Raw genomic sequence first — 25,667 nt, forward strand, 5'->3', positions numbered from 1 at the left:
GACTGACTAAAAAATATAGAGGTCTAACCCATATGATACTACTACTACTACTACTACTACTACTACTACTAAATATAAAGAATCTGAATCTACAATTACTGGGTTCAGCATTGAATAACTTGAAAAGGTTTGATATGCCATAAAACAGAACAACCAAATTAAATCTCTTCTTACATTGTCTTTCCTCATGAATTCTTCTATACAATCAAATGTTTGTCAGTTTTATACATGCTTGTCTGTTTTGAATTCATCGCACATCGTTTTTCATCGTTTTTTACCAGTTCCCCTCTGGCAGACATCTAACTTTTCATTGCCTAGATTAACAATATTATTGTTTTTGGACCAAAATAAAAATTCTTTTAGTAATGAATTTGTTAAGACTTTTAAAAGTGGATAATATTGTTTATTTGTATCTGGGTTATGACAGATACGAGTCCAAATTATAACTGGAAGTGTTAGGAAGCTGCTATTGAAACAATATCATGGTGCATTGGGCCTGACATTTCTAATATTCAGTTGGGGGGGTAAGATTAAATTGGGTCTAAATAGAGAAGAAAGTGTAGCAATAGGTAATGAAAACTTCATGCTCAAATCACTGGTTTTGACTACAAAAAAAACTTTAAAAAATAGTATTGGCAACAGCTTGTCACATTTGCATATATGCTGTCACAATGGTAATAGTGTAACGCCCATTGTGACTCAATTCTTCCTGTAAAATGTTTTATGGAAATGTCTAGAAAGCAAATATAAAGAATTAAAAAATTTTTGGTGATTATCCAATGAAATACTTAACATAATTCGATCTTTATATCTATACTAGCGGAGGTACCCAGCATTGCCTGAGTGTGTGGAGGTGTAGTAAGAACCGGGAGAGGGGGAATTAAAAGGCGTTAAAAACAAAAGTGGTATAGTAGCAGGGTTGCTTGGGTCAAGTAAGGAACCCTGGGGATGGGGGGGGGGATTAAAAATAAATTGGTAGTAAGGGGGGGGGGTGAAACAACAGTAGGCAATTTGTGTGGAGAGAAAATAAAAAAAGTAGTAGTAGGCAGGCAGGCTTGAACATGTAATGCGAAGAAGGAAAGAAAAAAAAAGTGATGTCTTTGTTGTCTCCATTGTCCCATTGGAAGTTCAGAATTAAATGAAGTCGATTCAACTGATACGATGATTTGCAAAAATGGTGACGCAAAAAAAAAAACGACTCCTCCTTGTAGAAAACTGCCCATTTTAGAGTGGAGGAATTAATGTTTTTTTTTTTTGTTTTTGTTTTTTTTACCAATTTTTCGATATTTGTTGTCGAAAAGGTTGAGCTTTAAAACGATACCGATCTCGTGAGGATCTGTCACCTCTGTCAAAAGTTTTGGGAGACATACAAACACACACAATCATACTTTGCCCTTTATATATAGACTAGCGTGGGTACCCAGCATTTCCTGGGTGTTTGTAGGTTTAGAAGATAAAAAAAAAAGTTTTGGTAGGCTTAAATCCAAAGCCTCGACATGAAGGTGAAAAAGAAAGTGTGAAAAAACCTGACATCTTACTACTCGGCCACAACGGGACAGGAAGTGAAAAGCGTTTTCATTTAACGATTAAAAAGTTAAGTGACAGGTGTGTAAATTTAATGAGGTCAAACATCACGCGATAGGGGAAACTTAACTTTTGTTGCAAGCCAGTTTCCCCCAAGATGTTGGGAAAACCAGCACCCCATAAAAGGGGAGTGTCCAAATGATTAGCAATGTTTGGCCATATTGATCAAAGCTGATTGCTTTTCTGGACCTCCCGGCATGAGTGCCAGGGAGCTTGATTTTGCTACGGGTTCAGTTTCGCTTTTTCTTACGGAAAAGCCAAAGAAACATGCGGATAACAAGAAATATTGCGAAAATAGCATGTAAAAGTCGCCCAAATAAAGGATACACACGATCTCGTTTTGTGAAGAAACAGTAACCCCCACACACACACACCCGAGCGCTCCCCCAAAAGAACCTTTACCAGGCATACACAAAATCTGCACACACTAACACACATTTTGCCTCTTATATATATAGATTACATTTTTCTGTCTGTCCGTTTTACTTTTTCTCGGAAACTGCTGATATTCCATATGAACTTTTACTATGACAAGGTGCAGCAAACTAAGTGTTATGGTATTTGTTCGATGCACAGTTATTAGTTGATAACCACCATGCCACATTTACTCTAGAAGTTTATTCGAAAATTGCTGGGTCGATCTGTCCGAAATTTTGTAAGAACCTTTTTTATGATAAGGTGCAACAAATTAAGTATTATGATTAGGGCTATGACAACAGCACATTCTTTTCATTGTTTCGACTCTTGAGTATGTGTGTATATGTGTGTATGTGTATGTATATATATATATGTATATATATATATATATATATATATATAAAATAAAAGTTACAATAAGTTTACTAAGGTAATCAAAATGGTAAACTTAAAATATATTATAAATATTAAAGAGTTAATATTTACAAGTAAAATAAACTCAGCCAGATGTAAAAAGCTCAATAAAACCGAAAAGGAAATAGAGCTTATAATATGAGCAAATGATTATTATTATTAATCAATTATTATTTATTAATCATTTGTTCATATATAATATATATATATATATATATATATATATATATATATATATATATATATATATATATATATATTATATATATATAATGCCGGATATATCTGACACAGTTAATCAACTGAGATCTACATCACTCTATATAAAAGCATATAAGATATGAACGGATGTACACTCAAGAGTCAAAACAATGAAAAGAATATGCTGTTGTCATAGCCTTAATCATAATACTTAATATAATACCTAATTATGATATCATAATCATAACACTTATGATAATACCTAATTATGATATACATTCGATATATAATTAGGGATTAATAGGGTATTTCATAGTATTTAATGCAAAACTGAACACAAATTTAACTATATTAAATCATCAAGCACTCATTTTAAGTCAACAGTTTATAACTTTTGACTATTTTTAACTTGTAAAAAATCTAGTTAATCTACATACTATTAAAGTTATGCTGTTTTAGGAATTTGTCTGTTCATACATGGAAAAAAAATGTGATTGCTTGACAAAAGAAAGGGAATAGGCAGAGTACACCTTACTAGGGTTGTATTTTTTACAATGCCAAAATACCAGGGTTCGACTCTTATGTAAGTCTAAAGAATTTTTTTTTCACTTGACATGCGTTTCATAAATGTAAAAAACACGAAAACAATATTACATAAATACCTTTTTAAGCTAAATGTTTTTTTTTTATATAAAAAATACATATTAAGAGTTTTCACCATTATTTCAAAGCAAATTACTTCTGCCTGAAAATAATAATGAGTGCGTAAATGTTTCGGAACCCCCCCCCCCCTCCAAATATCACGAGTACTAAAGCAGTAAAAGCTAGGTACGATTGAACTTTTTTTACCAGCTCAATTATATTGTTTGCTCTTATTTCCCCAATTCTTTTTAGGATCAGAAGGTACCACATGAAGGATGCCTACATCCATAACTGAAAGTGGTCTTCTTGAACTGATTGGATTCCAACTTTCCACACCTATGTTGTCAGTCCATGTCTTTATCCACTTCACAATAGTCACCTCCTATGGTTGAATTGAGAAAATAATTGAAAAGAGGGATTCCCAATGAATAATAAATCTCTCTGCCGCCAACCTAGGAAACTTATCACACTTGAGAGTATCATTTACCTCTACATTCGCCCGTGCATGGAGTATTGTTGTCACATCTGGGCTAGTGCGTCAACCACTAGTCTCACTCTATTGCACAGGCTCCAAAAAAAGTTTCTAGTCTGCACTGTCTACCAAGCTTCAACCCCTGTCCCATCATCGCAATGTTACATCCCTGTGCTTGTTTTACAAGCACTTCAATGAAATGTGCTCTGATGAACTTTGCTATGCTGCCCTCTCTTTGGCCTAAATGACCCCAGCTAGACAATCAGCTAAATCTCACCCCTTCACTACTGAGGTTCCTAGATGGTGGAAGGCTTTCTCCTTTAGTAGTTTCTTTCCTAAAACTGCTTGCTTTAGGAATTCCCTCCCTGTTCCCACTAACTTTAACAATATGCAGAAAATTAAATGTAATGTGAACAAACATTTTGCTGCTCATAATTCCCCAGTTAGGATGCTTCCTATAAATTTGGCCACTAATTCACTGTAGCCCGTTAGTCTCTGTGGCAACATGCTTGTTTAGGGTGAATAAACAGTAGAAAAAGTTGGAAAAATAAAAATGTAAACCAGTATAAAAAAGAAACATGGGTTCATATAAGTACGGTTCGACTGGGAAATTGTTTAAAATATCATTACCAGTAATATAGGTTATACCCGTTATATCTAAAGATAGTGAGAGTTTTTTCTTTTTCCTTTTTTCTTCAAAGTGTGCAACTGTCTTATCTTTATGTCAATCTTGGCGGCACCATTTTTTTTTTTATGTTTCTTCTTTTCTGATATAGTTATTCCAATATTTAGCCTGTTATATTAAAGTTGGACATTTTTTTTCTTTTTCTTTTTCTAAAACACTTTGATAAGAAAGATGTCGTTCAGCCCACATTTATCTAACCTTTTTTTTCTAAAAATATTCTCAAGAGTGTTTTCCAATTTTATCAGATATATCTTTTACTAACATGATAGTTGCAAACGTTATTAGTTGCTTTATACTGTTTTCAGTAGGCCATTTAGCGCCCGCGTAACCCATGTAAAAGACATTCAGTTTTATTTTCATAAAATCTTTTAAGATTTTCAATGCTGTTTTTCATAACGTCATTCATAAGCGTTTCAACACCATTTTTCTAATCAAGATTTGTAAAACTTTTCACACCATTTTTGTAATCAAGATTTAGATTTGTGTAAATTTGATTAATTTACACATGCTGTTCCTACTTGGATATCTTTTTTTTTGTTTTTATTGGATCCTTACATTGTTCTTTTATGACATTTTTTTTTATATAAACAAATTTGTGCAAAGACAAAATGGAAATCTACTCAACTGTACAGGAATTGAACTCTCAACTTCAGATTATGAGACTTTTGTGTAATGTAATATGTGTCTCCCTTCCTTACTGCTTGTAAAAACCTCGCTTAATTCTCAACTGTTATATCATGCTCAATAATGATCAGAGAAAAAAAAACACATGGACTCACACACGTGTCTTCAATATTTGGTGATTTTAAGATCGTTATATTTTTTTTAATTCCCCTTCCACTTTTAATACCCTCACATTTTTCTATTTTTAATTTTTTTATAGTATTTCATGAAATAATGGCAAGGGAACTATTGTCATTTATAAAAACAAAATATGAAGTTTTCGTACATTTAAAGACCTAGCAGATCATTGTTGGATTTATCATATTTGGTTTAATGTCAATTTGGCATGCAGTGGACAACTTTTAGAAATTTTAGCAATTTGGGCATTTTTATCCTTTATTGGAGGCTTTTTTGGTCGGCTGCAAATTTCATATAATATTTTGTACATCTATTACAATGATGTTCGTCCTTCACTAGCAAAAATGATTGTGATCATGCACTTGTTTAGTGGGTCTGGAGATTACTCATCAGTCCGACTCTAGCTTTGAAGTATCTTGCATGTAGAGAACCTGTAGGATGATTCTGAAGCAGCAGTGCTAACTGCTCTGTCTTTTCGAATGGCATGTTTCCTCCTGCATTCATCAATGTTTGCAAATGCAGCAATCATGGCCTCCTTGTGGCTTGCAGTACGCCAGGAACACCCGTTTTGTTTTGCTAGATTGTCCTATGAGTCATGATACAAAAATGCATACTACAATAATGCAGCAATGATTATCCTCCATGTCCGCAAGTAATAATGACAGTCTTTTAGGGATAGAAGGTTCAATCCTTAGTACGGATGGTTTGAAGAATGCAAATTACTTAAGACTTTTAACAGGTCATACCTGATGGAATGAGTGCAAGCTACACCTGTAGGTTAAATAAAGGGTTCTATTTAAAATTCTGTAGAGATCCATGTGTTCGACAAAATGCACCCGAAGAAGTTTGGAAGTTCTATTAATTTACATGGGAGAATAACATCTAAAGTGAAAACGCTAGCCAGGATAATACAAATTATCAATCCTCATCTAAAAATTTCCCAAACCAAATATTCTTCACTCCATCGTAAAAAAACAACTGTTTGATTTGCATATATTTGTAGCATCACACAAAAGTTAGTAAGTAAAACTGGCAAACAAACTTAACAAATCAATTTAAGTATTTAGAGGAACTAAGAAAGCAAATACCAAATGAGACAGCCTTTTAATCTTATTTCATAAGACGTTTTACTTTTCTTTTTTTTTTTTTTTTTTTTTTTTTACTTTCAGATTCAAGAGTTTTCTTTCGATTGTATTTAAAAATATTTTACTTCACTGATTCAAGCAGTATTTTATATGAATATTAATGTGGACAATGGTGAAGCATACTTTTTTTTCTGTAAAATATTACAAGAAAAAATATTAGCAAGTTCCACCCTAGTCAGCCATAAGGATAATACAAACCCAAACAACTAGATTACATCCAGAATTTAATTGAATGGGATTCTTGTATAAAACAGGAGGCTTACATGGTTTGGTCACATTGAAAGAATGAAGGCATTCTTTGGTCAGTAGATGTAGAACAAGTATTTGGTCAAGGAAAATATCAAAGGAAATGATATAAACAGACTTAATAGAAAAGGGGATAAATATAGACCTGGCCAAACATGGAATAGTTTGGAACTCAATTTCTTAATTATAATACACATGCCAGTGTGTAAAATAGATGTTAAACCTGATATGATGATTGCATTCAGCAAATTATTGAACATTCAGATTACCATTTATATACTAGGTAACTAAAAAAGTTCTGCCTATTTTTTATTAGCCATTGAATGAAATTGAAATATATATATATAAATTTGGGCAGTCGAAAATAGGAACATCAGATCTTATAAAAAAAACATGCACCATCCTTGGTCATTAGTTATAAGACATTTAGCTGTGAAAAGGATGGAAGAATCTTGAAATTTCATTTGGGGTTGTTTGCTTTAAGACTTTGAAGTTGCCTTAGGAGCAGCTGCATCAAGTCGCCACATATATCAAACGTTTAAGGACAGTAATGTGGATGAATGTAAGTCATTGGTTTCAGAAATTAAAGTCGAAAGATTTGTCTCTTCATCATGGCAAGTCTTGAATGATGGAGTTCTGAAAGCGGCCATTGATGAGGCGGCCAGTAGTTTAACATATTATGAACTTGTAAGATACTTCAACGTTTCCAATGAAACGGTTACACTTCACCTATGCTGTTTAGATAAGACGTACAAACTGAGCAAGTGGATTCCACAAACACTGTTCAAGGCCCACAAGGATCAACAAGTGGCAGCCTGTGTATCACTGCTTCTCGTCACTGTACCGCATCCTTATTCTATCAAGTGCTTACCAGTGATAAAAAGTGGAGTTTATACAAAACTACCAAGCATTCCAGATACCGGTTGCCTACTCGGGATACTGTCCCTCACACTGTAAGACCGTCTATGCACCCACACAAGATTATGCTTTGTGTCTGGTCATAAAGTGGTTAATTACAAACTGCTATCAATGGGCTAAGTGGTCACTGGAGACCTATACTCACGCAATTGAAATGTGTACAACAGGCATTGCAGCAGAAGGGACCAGAACTGGTGAATCGCAAAGGTGTGTTTTTCCTCTATGACAACGCCAGACCACATATCATGTGAGTGGTCAGGGAAACCATACAACAACTTGGGTGGGAGACGTTATACCATTCACCTTATTCACCTTACCTTGCACCATCTGATTACCACCTGTTCCACTCCTTGGATATTCATCTTTGTGAAAACTCCTTTACCAATGAAGCCGACTTGAACCAAGCCCTCACTTCTTTGCATCCGAAAGCTCTGAGGTGTTGGATGCTGATGGCAATTACTTGAAAAATTTGCACATACCGTGAAGCATTATTTTTTCACCTTTAAAAATGGACAAAATGTTTTTGGTTACCTTGTAGAACTAATAGGGGTACCTGGAATTGCCCGGGACAAAAGTGTAACATCCATCTCTGTTTTCCCCATCCCATTTCACCTCCCTCTTTTTCCACCACTCAACCCATTCCTCTGTCTCTTTAGACACACACACAGACAACTCTCGTTTATATAGATTTCTCAATGAATGAATCAACATGAGAAAAGTGAGACTTCTTGATAAATAAAAATCAGTTACTTTCCTTAGCACATAAAAGGCTGATCCTCCCCCTCCTGTCTCATCAAAACTGGTGTTGGTTCACCCCTAAAGAATAAATAAATTTTTTGTTAAATTTTAGATATCACAGATTTGGTACCCTTTGCATTTTAAAAATCCAGTACGGCTTTTAAATTCTTGCCAATACTGTTTTAAGAATTTTTTCAAGCATACCACTTTTTGTTTATAAATCTAACATGGTCAGTTGTAATAATAGTTATGTTGTATCCAACATAACTATTAAGTCAGTCCAAATTATTGTCAGAATTCTGCGCAATATAGGGTTATGTTGCGTCAAAATAAATCTTGTCGTTAGTGGTGATATATCTACAAGAATGCATATTTATAGATAGTATGTTACAGGAAGACTGTTATGCGGCTACTCTGTTCATCCTAGGTTCGTCTACACCTCATTAGAAGAGTCCATAGTCATGAAATAGGGTAGATCACCATCACATATTGAATATGATTTTCTTTTCATCCATGTAGAATTTCTTGTTTATGTTAATAAAATGTTTCTCTTTTGTTATAATACCTTTTGAATTGTTGCATTTCAGAATACATTCCATGGACCAATCGAAATATTTGGTAAACTCTTGTACATGCAGATGCAACATGGACACAGTGAAAAGGATCGAATTACTAAAGAACAATTTGTAAAAGCAGGAAAAGAAATCCTGAAGATGAACGACATTTCTGATCAAAAGAAATATTATTTCAAATTATTTGCAGCAGGAAAAACGTTTCTTACCAAAGATGGTAAGTATTACTCATTACCTCTGCCAACAAGATTGTCTTTTTAGTCAAGTTAGTAACTATGGCTTGACCAATCACCAAGCATGATCAAAATATTGATCATGGTCTAACTTACGACTGGTTTAAAATTTGGATATCTAGGTCAAGGTCAGAGAAGGGTGAAAGTGAAACTTTGGCTATAATTTTAGTTTTGTTCATCGTAGAGACTTACTACTTAACCAATTTTGTACACAATGAAGTCCTGTGTCATAAATGATCTTGAAAAGTTCCGTTTTGCTTAAAATTTTGATGGAACATTAATTTCCAATTTTTTCCAAATTTTATGCCTGAATGTGATTCTTTTTCTTAATGATAACCACTGTGCAAAATTTCAACATGATCAGATCAATAGTTTTTTAAGTTCTGAATATTTCCATTTTCATAACTTTAGAAATATTGAATATGGAAAACTTAGAGTAGACTGATGATGATAAAAGTGAAACCTGGTCAGTAAGGGTTGAGGACATGTGTTGCATGGAGAGAAATGATATGAAAATGATATGATCTGATGATCTGAGGGGAAGATTAAATGTGGACAATATAGGGAAGTGTGTGCAGAAAAGAAGACTTTGTTGGTTTAGTCACATTTAAAGAATTGATAAGAGTTATTGGTTAGTAGATGTGGGTCAGTTGGAAAGAAAGGTCAAGGAAATATGAGAGGAAGTGATATGGATGGATTTGTGAGAGAGTTAGTGTTGTGTTGGTATGAAGAGGATGAAAAATAGAAAGGTAGGTGGGGGGTGATTATAATATTGGTGCAACCTATCATTTGAAAAGTCAAATATATTTAAATTGAATTTGAACCATAATCATCAAACACCTAGATTCCCTGAATTTCAATTTCTGAAGGTCCCTTAATCTTAAACCTTAAATTTTAGACATTTTCCAGAATTAAAATCATGTAATGTTATTTGCTGGAAGGTCTAGAGAATAGGGTGTCTTGGTGAAATGACTCCTTTTCTTACTTCATAGTTGTTTTTTTTATTGATTTATTCCTGCAGAGATATAGGTAGATGTGTGTGCAGAAAAAGACTTTGTTGGTTTAGTCACATTTAAAGAATTTATTAGAGTTCTTTGATTAGCAGATAATGGGTCAGTTGGAAGGACAGGTCAAGGAAAATTCGAGAGAGAGTGATGTGGATAGGTTTGAATGAGAGAATTAGTGTTATAATCTATCTATAAATATAAAAGCGAAAATGTATGTGTGCATGTGTGTTCGCTTTTTCTGTATGTCTACGAAAGGCTTTTTTCAGAGAGGCGGTCAGTTGGTTCACAACTTAAAACTTTTTATATCACATGTAAATCGTAATATCTCAGAGTTAACAATGGAGCTCGCCTGTCTATTTAATTTGCTCGACTTCGGGAAGATAAATATTCAACATTTATTGCTCGCCATATGTAGATTAGTCTTTTTCCTATAATAAAAGCGACACTAATTCTGGCGGTATTTTCCATCTATCGGCGGAAATGTCCGAAAGCAATCAGCTTTGATCAATGTGGAAATATTTTCCATATATCAGACAATTGCTATTCAATTTGGACAAGGGGAGCTGGTCTCCCCTCCCACCAACATCTCGGTAAAATAAAAATGGTGTTCCCGCAGTAAATGAAATACTATCCCGCAGTCAAACTTGACCTCATTAACTCATTAAAACATGCACCTGCTAAATCCAAGTAATTAAATAAATTCAAACGTGTTTCCGTTAGCATCTCGCGGTGGCCCAATGGTTAAAACAGTCGCACTCTTTTTTTTTTCACACTTTAATTTCCAACTTTGCCTCGACGGTTCGGGCTCGATCTTCATACTTACTAACCAAAACATTTTTTTTTAAATTTTACCCCCCCTCTCTGGAGTTTCTACACACACCTCCAAACACCCGGGCAACGCCGGGTACCCCTTGCTAGTCTATATATATAAAAGGCAAAATGTGTGTGACCATTTCATGTATGTTTTCAAAAGGCTTTTCTCGCACACGGTTCCGAGGTCGTTACGATAGCTTACAACTGTTTATATGGGTCCTAAATAATAATATGTACGATTTGGGAAAGTGCGTCGCATCTAGATTTATTTACGTTGACTTTTACAAAATTATTGCTATTTTGGCTTCTCGCGTGTTGATTGGGCTTTTTAGTATAAATATGTGAAACTAAACTCAAACGACGTCTTCTTGGCATTGCGCCAGGAAAAGCGTCCAGAAGCAATCAGCTTTGATCAGACACCCCTCCAACATCTGTTGGGGGAAGAAACAGTTAAATTTGGGTAAACAAATCCAAACGCTGTGTGACTTTTATTTGACCTTCTTAATTAGGTCAAATGGAAGTAGCAGAGTTAACTTGTATTGCGCACGCCTCTTTTTATAGTTAAATAACCTGCTTAACTTTGTCGCCGTAGCTTAATGGTTAACGTGACACGTTTTTTTTTTTCACACATTAATTTCCAACTCAAGGGTACGGGTTCGATTCTCATACTCACCTATCAAAACATTTTTTTTTTATTATTTAACCAACCCCCCCCCTGGAGTTTTGATTTACCTCAAGACACCCGGGCATCGCTGGGTACCCCCCGCTAGTATATATATAAAAGGCAAAATGTGTGTTCATGTGTTTGTATGTCTCGCAAAAACTTTCCACACAGGCTACGGATTTTCGCCAGATAGGTATCATTTTGAAGCTTGAACCTTCGGCCGACAAATACGGAAAAATTGGCTAAAAACATTAATTCCTTCACCCTCAACCAGACGCTTTTTTATAGGGAGGATAGCAAAAAATCCTTCCTTCATGATAAGATAACGATGTATGCATGCGCTAATGACGGCATCCATTTAATTAGTTTAAATATTATAAAAACCAACCCAATTTCAGTGACCCTTTCGTAGCTCAATTGGTTAAAGAGCATTGTCATTATCTAAAGGTTGCGAGTTCAAATCCTGATGTACGATATCTTTTTTCGATTTTTCTTTTTTTTTTTTTTTCCCCCGATTTTTTTTTAACAAGTTTTAACATCGTCTGCTTCACGTTCGCCGATTTTTTTTTTTCTTTTTAAAAGAAGTTTAACACGCACACCTTGATTTTTTTTTTTTTATTATTATTGAAACAGTTTGTTCTTTCTTTTTCCATCACGTACACTGTGTTTTCAAATTTTCCAAAGAAGTTTATCAGTTTTTTTAATTGTTTTTATTTATCCCCTCCCTAACAAACACCTCCAAACACCCACGCAGTATGTATGTATGCATGTATGTATGTGTGTTCGTTAAAAACTTTCGACAGACAGAACAAAAATTAATAAACTTGGTATCATATTGAAGCTCCATCCTTCGCCCGAAAAATATCGAAAAATTGGCCAAAAACGTCCATTTTTTTCACCCTGAAATCAACACTTTTCTACAGAGTTTTTGATCCCCCCGATCAACAAAAACTGTCCTCTCATGACGAGATCGGTTCTACGCATGTGTCAGATGACGTGATGACCTGATTTAGTTTAAATAGTTGAAGAACTGACTAAATTTCATGTATGTCGTGTTAGCTCAGTTGGTTAGAGCATTGGGTCATTATCTAAACGTTTTGGGTTCGAAACGTGGTGTGAGATGTCTTTTTTTTTTTTTTTTTTTTTTTTTTTCCCCGATTTTTTAAATTTAAATATTGATGAAGCAGGGTTATTTAAGCCATTTTTCACGTAACGTTCGTTTTTCTGTTTTTTTTTTGTTTTTTTTACTTTGCTTATTCTTGGTTTTCATTAACACCCCCACTCGTGAACGAGCACACACACCCAAAAACATCCGCGTACCCACCGATTTTTTAAATTTTAATATCGAAACTGGCTTATTTAAGCCATTTTTCACATTTTTTTTTGTTTTTAGTTTTAACGTTTCTCTGTTTTCTTTTTTGTTTTTTCCATTTTTCCATTTAACATCGTTCGTTTGCCTTACGTTAGTTTTTTTGTGTTTTGTTTTTCGATGTTTTGATGGTTTTCCGGGGAGGGGGGTACTATTCTTTAGAACTTTTTATATACCCTTTAGGCCATAATATCTATGATTTGCGAAGGGATGTCGTGTTTAGATTTATTTTGATCGACCTTTATAAAATTTGTGCTATTCTGTTTGTTCAGCTCTTTAGTATAAACCAGCGCGGGTACCCGGCGTTGCCCAGGTGTTTGTAAGTGTGTGTGGTGTTAAATAAAAAAGAACTCGGTGGAGGGGGGGGGTAGGATTGAACCCGAAGCCCTGAGGTGAAGTTTGAAAATAAAATCGGGGTTAGGATCGAAGCCGAACGCCTGAGGCGAAGTTTGAAAATAAAACCGGCAGCCAGAAGTGAAAGATGTTTGAAAGTCGTCGAGCGTTACGACGATGACGATGTCCGCATTGTTATAAGCGAAGTAAGAAAAGAAAACAACGTTTTAATTAAGCGGGGGGGGGGGGTAAAACACAAATTAAAACAGAAAAACGAACAAACGTGACATGAAAAATGGCTTAAATAATACAGGGTTCAATATTTAAATGTAAAAAATCAAAAAAAAAAAAAAGACATCTCACACCACGATTTGAACCCAAAACGTTTAGATAATGAACCAATCCTTAACTACCTACGCTAAAGCGACATATATAAAGTTTGTTCGGTTTATCAACTATTTAAAGTAAATCAGGTCACGATGTCATGACGTCATCTGACGCATGCATTGTAGACCCTCCCCCCTGTCGAATCTCTCTCTCTCTCTCTCTCTCACTTCGTCTGCCTTACTCTAAAGACTGGAAAATGGCGTCTGGCTGTTTTTATTTTTAAAAACTTCGTTCGTTAATATTTTTTGTAAGCATATTTTTTTTTTACTTTACATGTTTGGCTTATTATTTTTCATTTAACTATCGAGTCTAACTATTTTGAATGTGGTAATAACTTTGGTAACGTTGCCATAGCGTAGAAGTTTATAGTTTAGCTTTAATTAATTTTTTTTTACCGATAACAACATTTTTAAATTGTAAATTAAGACGTCCATTAGAGGTTGCTGACGTCAAGATCACGTGACATGACTCAGCGGGTTTTAAGTATAAGTTGACCCAAAATAAACGTCCACATGTATACTTTATGTAGAAGAGTTAGCGGCCGTATTTTTGGGGGTAGTTATAAATCGATTTAAAAATATGTAATGTTTAACATTAAAATGTCACTTTTTTTGGTCCCCCCCCCTGCAGAAAATCGATCAGTTGACGCACTTCTGATGGTCACTTTGGGCCAATTTTTCGATATTTGTCGTCTGGAACATGGGGCTTTAATATGAGACCAAGTTTGTGAATTTTTGTTGTGTTTGTCGAAGGTTTTTAGCAGACACACAAGCATACATACATTTTCGCTTTTATATATATAGATAAAGTGAAACTAATGGAGTGAAATTGATTCCTCGGCTTCCCCGCCAGGGACGTCCAAAAAGCAAATCAGCTTTGATAAATGCAGTGAAAATTGTCATATCAGACAATTGTTATTCATTTGGACATTCCCCTTTTTTGTGTGGAGCTGGTTTTACCCCCAACAACTTGGGGAAATAAAACAAAACCAAAAAAACTGCCTCGCAGCCAAGGTTAGTGCGGGATTTCATTTCCCTATGGCGCGATATTTGACCTCATTAAATTTACATGCATAACTTTTCAATCATTTAATTTCATCCACTGCCGTCGTAGGTCGAGGTAAGTTATCATGCTTTTTTTCTGCCTTTGTCTCAAGGACTCAGGTTCGAACCTCCTTGCCTACCAGAACTTTTTTTTTTCTTTTACTCCTACAAACACCCAGGCAATGCCGGGTACGCCGCTAGTGGTATCATAAAAATCAAGAATAGAAAGGGATAGGTTAGTTTGGAGGTCAATTTCTAAAAGTCATCCAATGCATGCCAGCATGTAAAATGGGTATGGAACTGAGTATGATGATTAAAGAATGGACAAAAATGCTTGGTTAGTAGGTATGGGTCAGTTGAGAGGAGTAAGAAAAACCTAGGCGGAAATAAGAATGAATTTGAGAGAAAGGCGGATAAACACCTGCTTTGAAGCAATGATTTTCATATAAATTGTATCATTGAAACAAAACATAAGTCATAGCATGTAATTTGATAAGTAAAGTTCAACTGTAAATAAAGCTTGCAATTGTAATTATGTGCGTTCTTTTCAAAGTTAGAATCATTAAAAGTAACTGGTTTGATTCTGTGGAAACTTCCTGCTGCTTTCTACACTAACCTGTCTAATTCATTGTTAACTAGCAGGACCTGTGGAAATTCCACAGGGGACTCATTCATATGCAATATATTGATGTTGGCATTCTGTAAATATCCAGTGTAAATGGAGACACTCTGATATTATTGTAGCTTTTTTGTTAAAACTGCAAAACTATTTATCTAAGTTAGCACGAACGACCCAGTAAAGCCCGGTCGTAAAGTATGCTTAAATATGATATTTTAATTCTTGCATTTCGTATCTATTATTATTATAGAGTTAATGTTCTATCGATTTTTATATATTATAAAGTTGCGATTTCAAAAATAAAAACAATGTATCCATATGACTTGGGTCATTAGCTTGAATCGGAACTGAAATGTACATACATATATATATATATATATATATATATATATATATATATATATATATATATATATATAACTTGAGTTCCTTCAGCCATAACCGAAACCAAAATTTATGAAGAATTCTTGATAAAATTATTTATAAAAAAAAATAGATGATTAAAGTGCCATCAGCTATAGTCGAAACCAAAACTTGTGAAGAATTCTTGGTAAAATTATTTATGACAAGAAATGGAAGTACATAACAATTAAACGATTTGGATGTAAGCATGACACAGAAAAGAACACACATGTTATCGTATTAATATATAGATAATATTCCTTTTGAAATAATTCAATACAATTTTTTTTAATTGCTTTTCTATATATAGTTTTTTTTGGGTTTTTTTTAGATGCTGCAAACTTTAAATTGGCAACTTACTTTCTTTGATTACAAATTTGGCAACTGTTGGTTATTTTAACTTCAGCTTGGTTTGGCAATTCATCAGTTTTTGCTCATGGAATGTGGAATTAAAGAACAAAATGTGGGAGGGACAAGTTACAATGCTGGAGAAAGTAATGTGAAACTTTCTTTTCCTCGTACCTAGTATCTGGCAAAATTACCATGAACAGAACTTCCCGTCTGTGAAACGCATTTCTATAGGATTACTTCTCTGCAGATTACAACTTGGTCGTCTTCAAAGCAAAATGTTAACAATGTCCCCATTTATACTTGTCCCATCAGATCATTTACTCTTATCAACTCTTATCCTCTAGTGGCATCTGGCCTTGATAAGTGGGGTCCACTTTTAGTAAAAAAAATAAAGGCCCAGTTAGATTTTTGCAATGCAAAACACGTACTAGCTGTTCATCACATAAACTATTTGCATTCACTTAAAACCTTGGCAACTTCAGATGAGATGAATGAGGAACTGGTTCAATACAATAAACAAAGGTTTCATTTCACAGACTCGAAAAAACCTCTAAAGAAGATCTTATTGAACTTTGTTTAGTATTGGTGGATGTGGTCAATCTCCCAATGATGACTAAGAATGACCATGTTAAGAGAATAACACTTATCAAAAGAGGTGCTTACACCAGACACAAGTGGCACCAGGAAGGCGTATAAGATTTGGAATCAATGCATCAATTATGACCTCAAACAAGTTGAATCTTGGAAGATTATTTCAAAGATTAAACACATTAATGAGGTCATAGTTTATCAAGAACTGCAAATTATTATTTTAAGCCAATGCCTGTTTGGACTATTGAACTTTTCTATTTGATGGTTTCATCATCAATTCTGAATTATAAAGAACTAGCGGGGGTACCTGGCATTGCCCGGGTGTTTGTAGGTGTGTGTGGTGTTAAATAAAAAAGAACTCGGGGCGGGGGGGGGGGGAGTAGGATCGAACCCAAAGCCCTGAGGTGAAGTTTGAAAATAAAATCGGCCAGCCAGAATGAGTTAGTGAAAGATGTTTGAATTTATTTAAGAACGAAATTGACAGGGCGCGGCCGGAAGTCGTCGAGCGTTACGACGATAACGACGATGTAGGTTTGTTTGTTATAAGCGAAGTAAAAAAAGAAAACAACATTAACACTTAAGCGGGGGAAAAAAAACACAAAAAAAACTAACGTAAAGCAAACGAACGATGAACACAGAAAAACAAACACGTGAAAAATGGCTTCAATAAGCCTGTTTCGATATTAAAATTTAAAAAATCGGTGGGTATCCGGGTGTTTTTGGGTAAGCGAAGTAAAAAAAAAAAAAAAAAAAGCAGAAAAACGAAACACTGGTTCAATATTTAAATTTAAAAAATCGAAAAAAAAACAAAAACATCTCACACCCAAAATGTTTAGATAATGGACAAAGGCCTTAAGCAACTGAGCTAACGTGACGTACATAAAATTTGTTCGGTTTTTCAACTATTTAAAGTAAATTAGGTCAGGACGTCATCTGACGCATGCGTAGAATCGGTTATTGTCACGAGAGGACCGTTTTTGTTGACCCCCCCCCTGTCGAAAATTGTTGATTTCGGGATGAAAAAGTTAACATTTTTGGCCAATTTTTCGATATTTTTCGAGCAAAGGATGGACCATCGATGTGATACCAAGTTTGTGAATTTTCGTTGCGTCTGTCGAAAGTTTTTAGCAGACATCCAAACATACACACAAACATACATACATACATTTTGGCTTTTATATATATACTAGCGAGGGGTACCTGGCATTGCCCGAGTGTTTGTAGGTGTGTGTGGTGTTAAATAAAAAAGAAACCGGGGTGGGTAGGATTGAAGCCAAAGCCCTGAGGCAAAGTTTGAAAATAAAATCGGCCAGCCAGAATGAAGCATTGTTATAAGCAAATAAGTGAAAGATGTTTGAAAGCTGTCGAGCGTTACGACGACGATGACGGTGTAAGCATTGTTATAAGCGAAGTAAGAAAAGAAAACGTTTTAATTAAGTGGGGGGGGGTAATCAAAACATTAAAAAAAAAACACAAAAAAACTAACGTAAGGCAAACGAACGATGAAAACAGAAAAACAAACATAAAAAATGGCTTGTTTTGATATTAAAATTTAAAAAATCAGTGGGTACCCGGGTGTTTTGGGGTGTTGCTAAGAATAAGCAAAGTAAAAAAAATAAACAGCAAAACGAAGGTTACGTGAAAAATAGCTTAAATAATACAGGGTTCAATATTTAAATTTAAAAAATCGAAAAAAAAAAAAAACATCTCGCACCACGATTCGAACCCAAAACATTTAGATAATGAACCAAGGCCTTAACTACCTGCGCTAAAGCGACGTATATGAAATTTGTTCGGTTTTTGAACTATTTAAAGTAAATCAGGTCATGACGTCATCTGACGCATGCGTTGTTGACACCCCCCCTCTCTCTCTCTGTTTGTGTCTCTCTCTGTTTGCGTGTCTCTCTCTCTCTCTCTCTCTCTCTCTCTCTGTTTGCGTGTGTCTCTCTCTCTCTCTCTCTCTCTTCGTCTTCCTTACTCTAAAGAGTGTTACTAAAAAAGAAAATGGCGTCTTGCTGTTTTTTTTTTTTGTAAAAACTTCAATTGTTAATATTTTTTGTAAGCGTATTTTTTTTTTTACTTCACATTTTTGGCTTGTTATTTTTCGTTTAACTATCATATCTAACTATTTTTAACGTGCTAATAACTTTGGTAACGTTGTCATAGCGTAGAAGTTCATAGTTTAGCTTGTGTGAGGGTTAAATTTTTTTTTACCGATAACAACAATGTTTTTTAAATTCAGACTGCCATTACAGCTTGCTGACGTCAAGATCACGTGCCATGACTCGGCGAGTTTTAAATACAAGTTGACCCAAAATAAACAGCCCCGTGTATACTTTATGTAGAAGAGTTGGCGCCCATATTTTTTTGGGTCAGTTATAAATCGACTTAAAAATATGTAATGTTTAACATTAAAATGTCACTTTTTTGGGCCCTCCCCCAACAAAATCGATCAGTTGACGCACTTCTGATAGTCCTTTTGGGCCAATTTTTTTATATTTGTCGTCCGGAGGGTGGGGCTTTCATATGAGACCAAGTTTGTGAATTCTTGTTCTGTCGGTCAAAAGTTTTTAGCAGACACACAAACATACATACATACATACATACATACATTTTCGCTTTTATATATATAGATAGAAGATAGATGGTTTCACCATCAAGTCTGCATAATAATGAATGGTTTCACCATCAAGAATGGTTTCACCATCAAGTCTGCATTATAAAGAATGGTTTCATCATCAATTCTGCATTATAAAGAAATGTTTTTGGTGCTTATATATCGCATTTCAAGAAAAAACGTTTTCATGTACTTACATATGTAGAACTAAGTATACTCACAAAAAAATCAGAAAAATTTATCGAGTCGAAAATTGTATAAAACTTTTTATCTAAAATAAAAATTGGTTATACTTTTCAGTCTGCTATTGATAAGAGTAGAAGTGCTGGTAGCCAAAATGACATACTGCATTACCTCCCCTGGTTTTAGAGTAATCTTTAACATTACATAATAAGATATAAATGCAATTTGCAATAAGTTCTATCTTGTAATTAATCTTCTACTCGATCATTTTTCTTCTAGTTTTTTTGTTTTTTGTGAGAATATTTATTTTTGCATGATACGTATATATAAAAGCTTTTACTTAGAATTAGTCACAAGTGAAAATCGTATTTTATGTAAACACTATTTTATAATTATCATCTTCTGAAATATCATCTCATTGTTTCTTTTAGATAAGGATAGATAATTTGGCTTATTATCTTAGATGCTATTTTCAAAACGTTTTAGTTTATGTAACCTTTCACCTTTCTTTAGATATTTCTTTTACAATTCAGAGGGAACCTTTATGTTGACGAACCCATAGTGTAAAGAATAAAGTGTTGACTAACAATAAGTTCTGAGTGACAGTTTTCTGGAGATTGAAGGTGCAATTCTTATCGTGGGTGGTACTAGCTAAAAATAAGATAAAAATTACTTAATACTTCAACCCCAGTCATGAACAATGAACAAGAAATGTCATCCTGTAGATTAGGGTTCTGTTTGAAATTCTATATGTAACATAGTGGATATGAGTGCATGGAAAAATATCAGCAGCAACAAAGGATGGCTGGCTTGCGAAGAGATTAGCAGCAGCAGCCAAAAAACGCACATATGCAAATTAGGAAGTGGGTGTAAGTTGGTGCAACAAGAAAAAAGAAAAAGGACACCACATGCTCTGGGGAAAGAAAGTTAACGTCAAAGAAAATGGGTATGTAAAGTCAAGGACAAGAATGGGTTGGCATGCAGTCGGAGGAAGAAGAAAAGTGTACACTGGGTGAGATTGACGATGGTGGGAGACTTTTAATTGGTGTTGAAACAATTATAACGGTAAAAAAAAAAACTTGTTAAAGAAAAAATTCCGACTTGGATTTTTATTTCCTCTTGTTTGTAACGGCACTGTTACATATAGATTTCCAAATTTGAAAAGATATACTTGAAGGAGATTGAAGGTTACATCAACCGAAATTTTGTAAAAATACCAACCGAGATGAAGATAATTGAACTAATCCAACTATTTCATTAGTATTATTGTAAGGTAATCTGCAAATGTTAAGAACACAAATATGAAGAAATAAATGAAAGAAAATAATTCTCTGGAGATCAACAGTAATAAATAGTTTATTAACAATTTTACAACTAAAAGAATTACTATAAATCAGGCGGATTTAATTGTCTGTCACTAAACAGATTTCAGTAGTATCCGCCATTTTGAATTTTCTGTTTTCTTATGTCATCCGGTCATGCAAGGGTAGATAACCATAGATGGTCAACTATGCTTCAAAAAGTCTCTTAGCAAAGGAGATAATTTTAAGGTAGGAAAAGGTGTCTCCTTTTAAATATAGAAATACTATATTTTAATTTGTGCAGATTTTGTATTATTATACAGACAATTCTCTATTATGATATTGTATCCAGTATTGATTTCAATAAAAAAATTTTTTAAATTATTTGTGTGTTATCAGCTAAAATCAAAACCAAAATATATAGCTCTCCAGCCTTATTCGTTAGCATATGGTCTAGATCAATATGTATACAAAAACTGCAAAAAATAATCTTGTTTAATTTTTAATTAGCGCATGTGCAGGAAAAACATGTATAATCGAATTACGCCAGGCCAAAGTCAATGTTTTGTTTTCAATTTTAACCCTTTAGCAACGAGTTTTGCCAGCTAAAAAAAAACAAATTGGAAGTGTGCTACAGATCCAAATATCCTATACATCAGATTCAACTCTGTATACCAGATATTCAGAGAGGAGTTTGGTAGAGATTTTTTTTTCAGTGTGCTAAAACGTTTTCATCTTGAATTCTATGCAACTGCGCAGAATATAGACAGTATGTATAAATAGAATTCAGCGCAAAAGTGAAATGAAACCAAACATCTAAGAAACCATAAAAAATAAATAATAAATGCTGATTTTTCAATGGAATATGCAAATTAGTTGACTTTCATGTATCAATAGTTGTTCGCATATTCATGACTGAGTATATTAAAAAGTTTGTTTTAATAATTTTTAAATAGAAAAAAAATAGGCTTCTGAAATCAATGTCAGAATGAGAAAAAAAAAACAACTATATAGATATATACATTATAGGTCGTATCCATCTAACAACAAGTACTTTCAGATGTAAAAAATAAATTTGTACTTTTTAAATATTTTTCAGACAGCAAGAATTTGGTTTCTATTTGTTATGCTCTCACTTTGTCTTTATCTTCGATTCCATATTCCCATTTCGAAAATGATGAACGTATATTTGATGCCATGGTTAAAAATATGGTAAGTAAAACACTACATCTACTCTATTCAATGAATAAATACTTTTAGTAAATTTATTAGATTGTGTTGATGAAATTTTAACATTTTTGGCCATTTTATTTATTTATCTATTTTTATTTTTAACCAAAAGTTTTTATAAGCCAATCAGCTTAATTATTTGCATGTTGACTTTTTTAATTTTCATATCATTGTCATAGTCATAAACATTAACATTTCTTTACTCTCATGAAGGTAGAGGTATGGTTTGGGATATGTTAAAATTAACCAGCTATCTTTTGCCCCATTGCACATGCTCATCTCAGAGAGATCTTGGTCATTGCTGGTCTTTGAAGTGTTGCCATAGATAGTAGTGTCATCTTTGTGTATGTCGACAAAGAAACTTAGGATGTGATTTGAGAGATTTTGATGAAGAGAAGGGAGAAAGTTTGGTTTAGGATGGATCCTTGAGGCATGCCTGCATTGAGCTTTCAGACTTTTGCCTGTCAACAACTACTTGTATAAAACTGTCAGAAAGAAAGGATTCAATGGTTGAAAAGAAATTTCCGGATTATCTATAGCTGGAAATCTTTTGAAGTAGACCTTTATGCCAAACCCTCTTAAATGCCTTTGATATGTTGAGAGTTACATATATACATACATACATATATATATATATATATATATATATATATATATATATACACACACACACACACACACATTTGTATTTTAGAAAAAAAGATTATAATTATAAAAGTTTTAAAATGATTAATGCTTTTGTTTTATCTACTAATCTGGTATGTACCTTTTTTATTTTTCAGTATGGCATAAACGAAAGATTGGCATACTCGGAGTTCATGGCCTGGATGGAAAAGCATTGCCCACACCTTTTTTGCAGCGTTCACGAATGGGTGATTAGTATACTGACAGGATCTAAATCTCATATGGAAGAGGTACGTTCAAGATATTTTAATTGTCAAAAGAAAAACCTCATCACTTTAACATTTATTTTACGTGCTGGCATGTGTTGGATGGCTTTTAGAAATTGACTCCAAAACTAATGTATCACCACCCAGGTCTTTATTTCATTCTGTCTTTCTCTTTCTCTCAAGTGCATTCTTATCACTTGTTCCTGCATTTTCCTTGAGCTTCCCCTGTTAACTGAACCGGCATCTACTAATTTTAAAGAGATACATTTTGTTAAAATCTGGAAAATGATTATTCATGTTTTTAAGCCTTATCTTCTATTATATGAAAGGAATTTTGTGTGTGTGAGAGAGAGAGAGAGAAATTTTGTTCCCTATGGACCCAAAAAAGGCTGGGTCGAATTTTATGAAATTTCACACGGAGGTACTTTATGTGCCTGACAGTGTTCTTAGATAGGTTTTGTATCGGAATAAGTATTAATAACCGATGCTCAAAAAACTCTAAAATAAGGAACAGTTGATTTTGACCAAAGTTAACAACATTACACTACCTAACATTACAAGTGCATTTGATAAGTTTTATTACCGCATAAGCCAAAAGGCCCAACGTATAAAATCAAGAGTAGGTTCTTTGATATGACAAGTGTGCGTTTGAAATTTATATTTTTTATAAGCACAATTGCACCATGATACTTGACTTTCTCATTTTAAACTTAAATTGAAAATTTTATCATTGCACAAGCAGTAAGGCTAGGCATCTAAAATAAATAGTAGTTTCTTTGATATGACAGGGGTGTGTTCCAAGTGAATGTTTCTGTTTAGAGCAAAATTGACGTATGATGCTTGAGTTTTGCATTTTAAACTTTAATTCAAGCCGTTATATATAAAAAATAATTTTATGAAATCAACAGCTGGTTCTCTATACAGTGCAATGTAGACTACAATGTATTGTGGACTAAGTCACTGGGAGAGTCATGTGAAGCTTTTTTTCCGGTGAACCACAATGGGTCCCCAATTAGAGCAAACAATCGATTTGATGACAAAAAAAAAATATGGGAGTGTGAAACATTTGTTGATCATCATTCAATTCCGGGCAATGTTGAGTCTCCCTGCTAGTTTTCAACTAATTGCCACAAATGCATACTGTATTGTATCATCCAAAAGTCTAATCATTATCGTATTCGCTTTTAACATTAGTTTTACATATAGGCATGTGTTGGATGGCTTTTAGAAATTCATTTCCAAACTATTTCTGACCAGGTCTTTATGCTTATTTCTCGCCATTTCATTTTTATCACTACTTTTTTTACAAATTTTTTTTCACCTTAAACAAGGCATATTGCCACTTGGAATTTAGTGGGCTACTATTTGGAATCATGTCTAACAGAGGACGGTGGGGAGTTGAGCAGCAAGGTAGTCTGTTTAAATAAAATTTAAACTTCTGCAGGGTAATACAGTCAAGGAAGCAGGAAACAGAGAGGGAATTCCAAAGTCTAGGAATTTAATGGAAGAAACTATTAGACTAAAAGGCTTTCTGGCATCTAGAGACCTTAACAGTGAAGAGGTGGAGTTTTGTTGCTTGTCAGGTTAGTCGAGGAGTATGTATGTCGAGGGGACAAAAGTTCTATGAATTTATCAGGGCATATTCAATTAAAGTACTTGTAAAACAGGTGTAGTGCCACTCCCAGACTTTGTCTTCTCTCTTTGAGGAAGGGGTTAGTGAATTGCTAATTGCCTGAGGCACCCTTACTAGGGACTACCATGGAGCTGCCCAGCCACTTTTTGCAGGTTAGAGTGCTCCTCCCTGGGGGCGCTGACTTCCCAACCCCATTTCCTGACCCTGGTGTCATAGTTCTTGCAGTTTGAGAAAACTAAATACCTGCCCACTCCAGCCAACTAAACCTGCCATCACAACTGTTTTACATCTACAAAATGAAGAATTCTCATCAGTTATTTCAATGTGACCATACAATCAAAGTTTCCTGTTCTGCACACAGTTATCTATCCTGTCAAGATTTAATCTTACTCTAAAAAAATTAGATCTAATTTTATTTTTAAAACTCTTATTACAAATCCATTGTATCATTCTCATATCATTTCTCTCCATGCAACGCATGCCTTCAATCCTCATTGGTTTGGTTTCCATGCATCATCATATTGCATACACATACTTGTACAGTTTAGTCAAGACATTAAAAAATGAAAATATTAAAAAAAAAGTTTAAATTGTATATATCCATTATAGAACGAAGTTCTCCGAAAAAAAAAAAAAAATTCACTTAATTTTATCAAGTAGTTTTTTTTTTTTTGTTTTTTTTTTTACAGCGGAAAAACACGTTTTTATGTGAGCGTGTTGAAGGCGGCCATCTTGGATTTAAAAAAAAATTGTTTGAATTTTAGAAATGACAAAGGGAGATAACTCCAGTTAAAGCGCTGACACCCCTCCCCATCTCTAATACTAGCTTTTCTTCCTAAAAATCGAACATTTTGCTCAGTATCATAACAAATTGTTTTTTCGCTGTAAAGAAAAAACTACTTGATGAAAGTAAGTGAAATTTTTTTCCAGAGAACTTCGTCCCATAACGGATACATACAAGTTAAACTTTTTTCGATATTTTCATTTTTTAATGTCTTGACTAAACTGTACAAGTACCCACATACCTGATAAACTCTTCCTTTAGTTTTGATAAAATTCACTCTCAATACGCTATCTCATATACTTTCGTAAAGCATTCTATAGCAGTAACACTTGAGAAAAAATCTGAGGAACTTTAGTCTGACAGGTGAAAGATTATTTATTTG

The 25,667-nt window shown here is 34.0% G+C and overlaps 1 protein-coding gene across 2 annotated transcripts in view; it reads left to right on the forward strand.

The window, feature by feature from the left end:
- LOC145268172 (uncharacterized) overlaps positions 1 to 25,667 on the forward strand; it is a 192,512-nt gene that overhangs the window by 130,509 nt on the left and 36,336 nt on the right. For both annotated transcript variants that reach the window (XM_080123384.1, XM_080123383.1), the window contains exons 3-5: positions 8,851 to 9,052; positions 21,848 to 21,960; positions 22,761 to 22,892. In XM_080123384.1, coding sequence (XP_079979510.1) covers positions 8,851 to 9,052; positions 21,848 to 21,960; positions 22,761 to 22,892 — 447 coding nt within the window. The remainder of the gene's footprint in view (positions 1 to 8,850; positions 9,053 to 21,847; positions 21,961 to 22,760; positions 22,893 to 25,667) is intronic.

The sequence above is a fragment of the Euprymna scolopes genome, chromosome 43 (genome assembly GCF_053919585.1).
Source record: "Euprymna scolopes isolate OS-2025 chromosome 43, ASM5391958v1, whole genome shotgun sequence".
NCBI classification, from domain to species: domain Eukaryota; kingdom Metazoa; phylum Mollusca; class Cephalopoda; order Sepiida; family Sepiolidae; genus Euprymna; species Euprymna scolopes.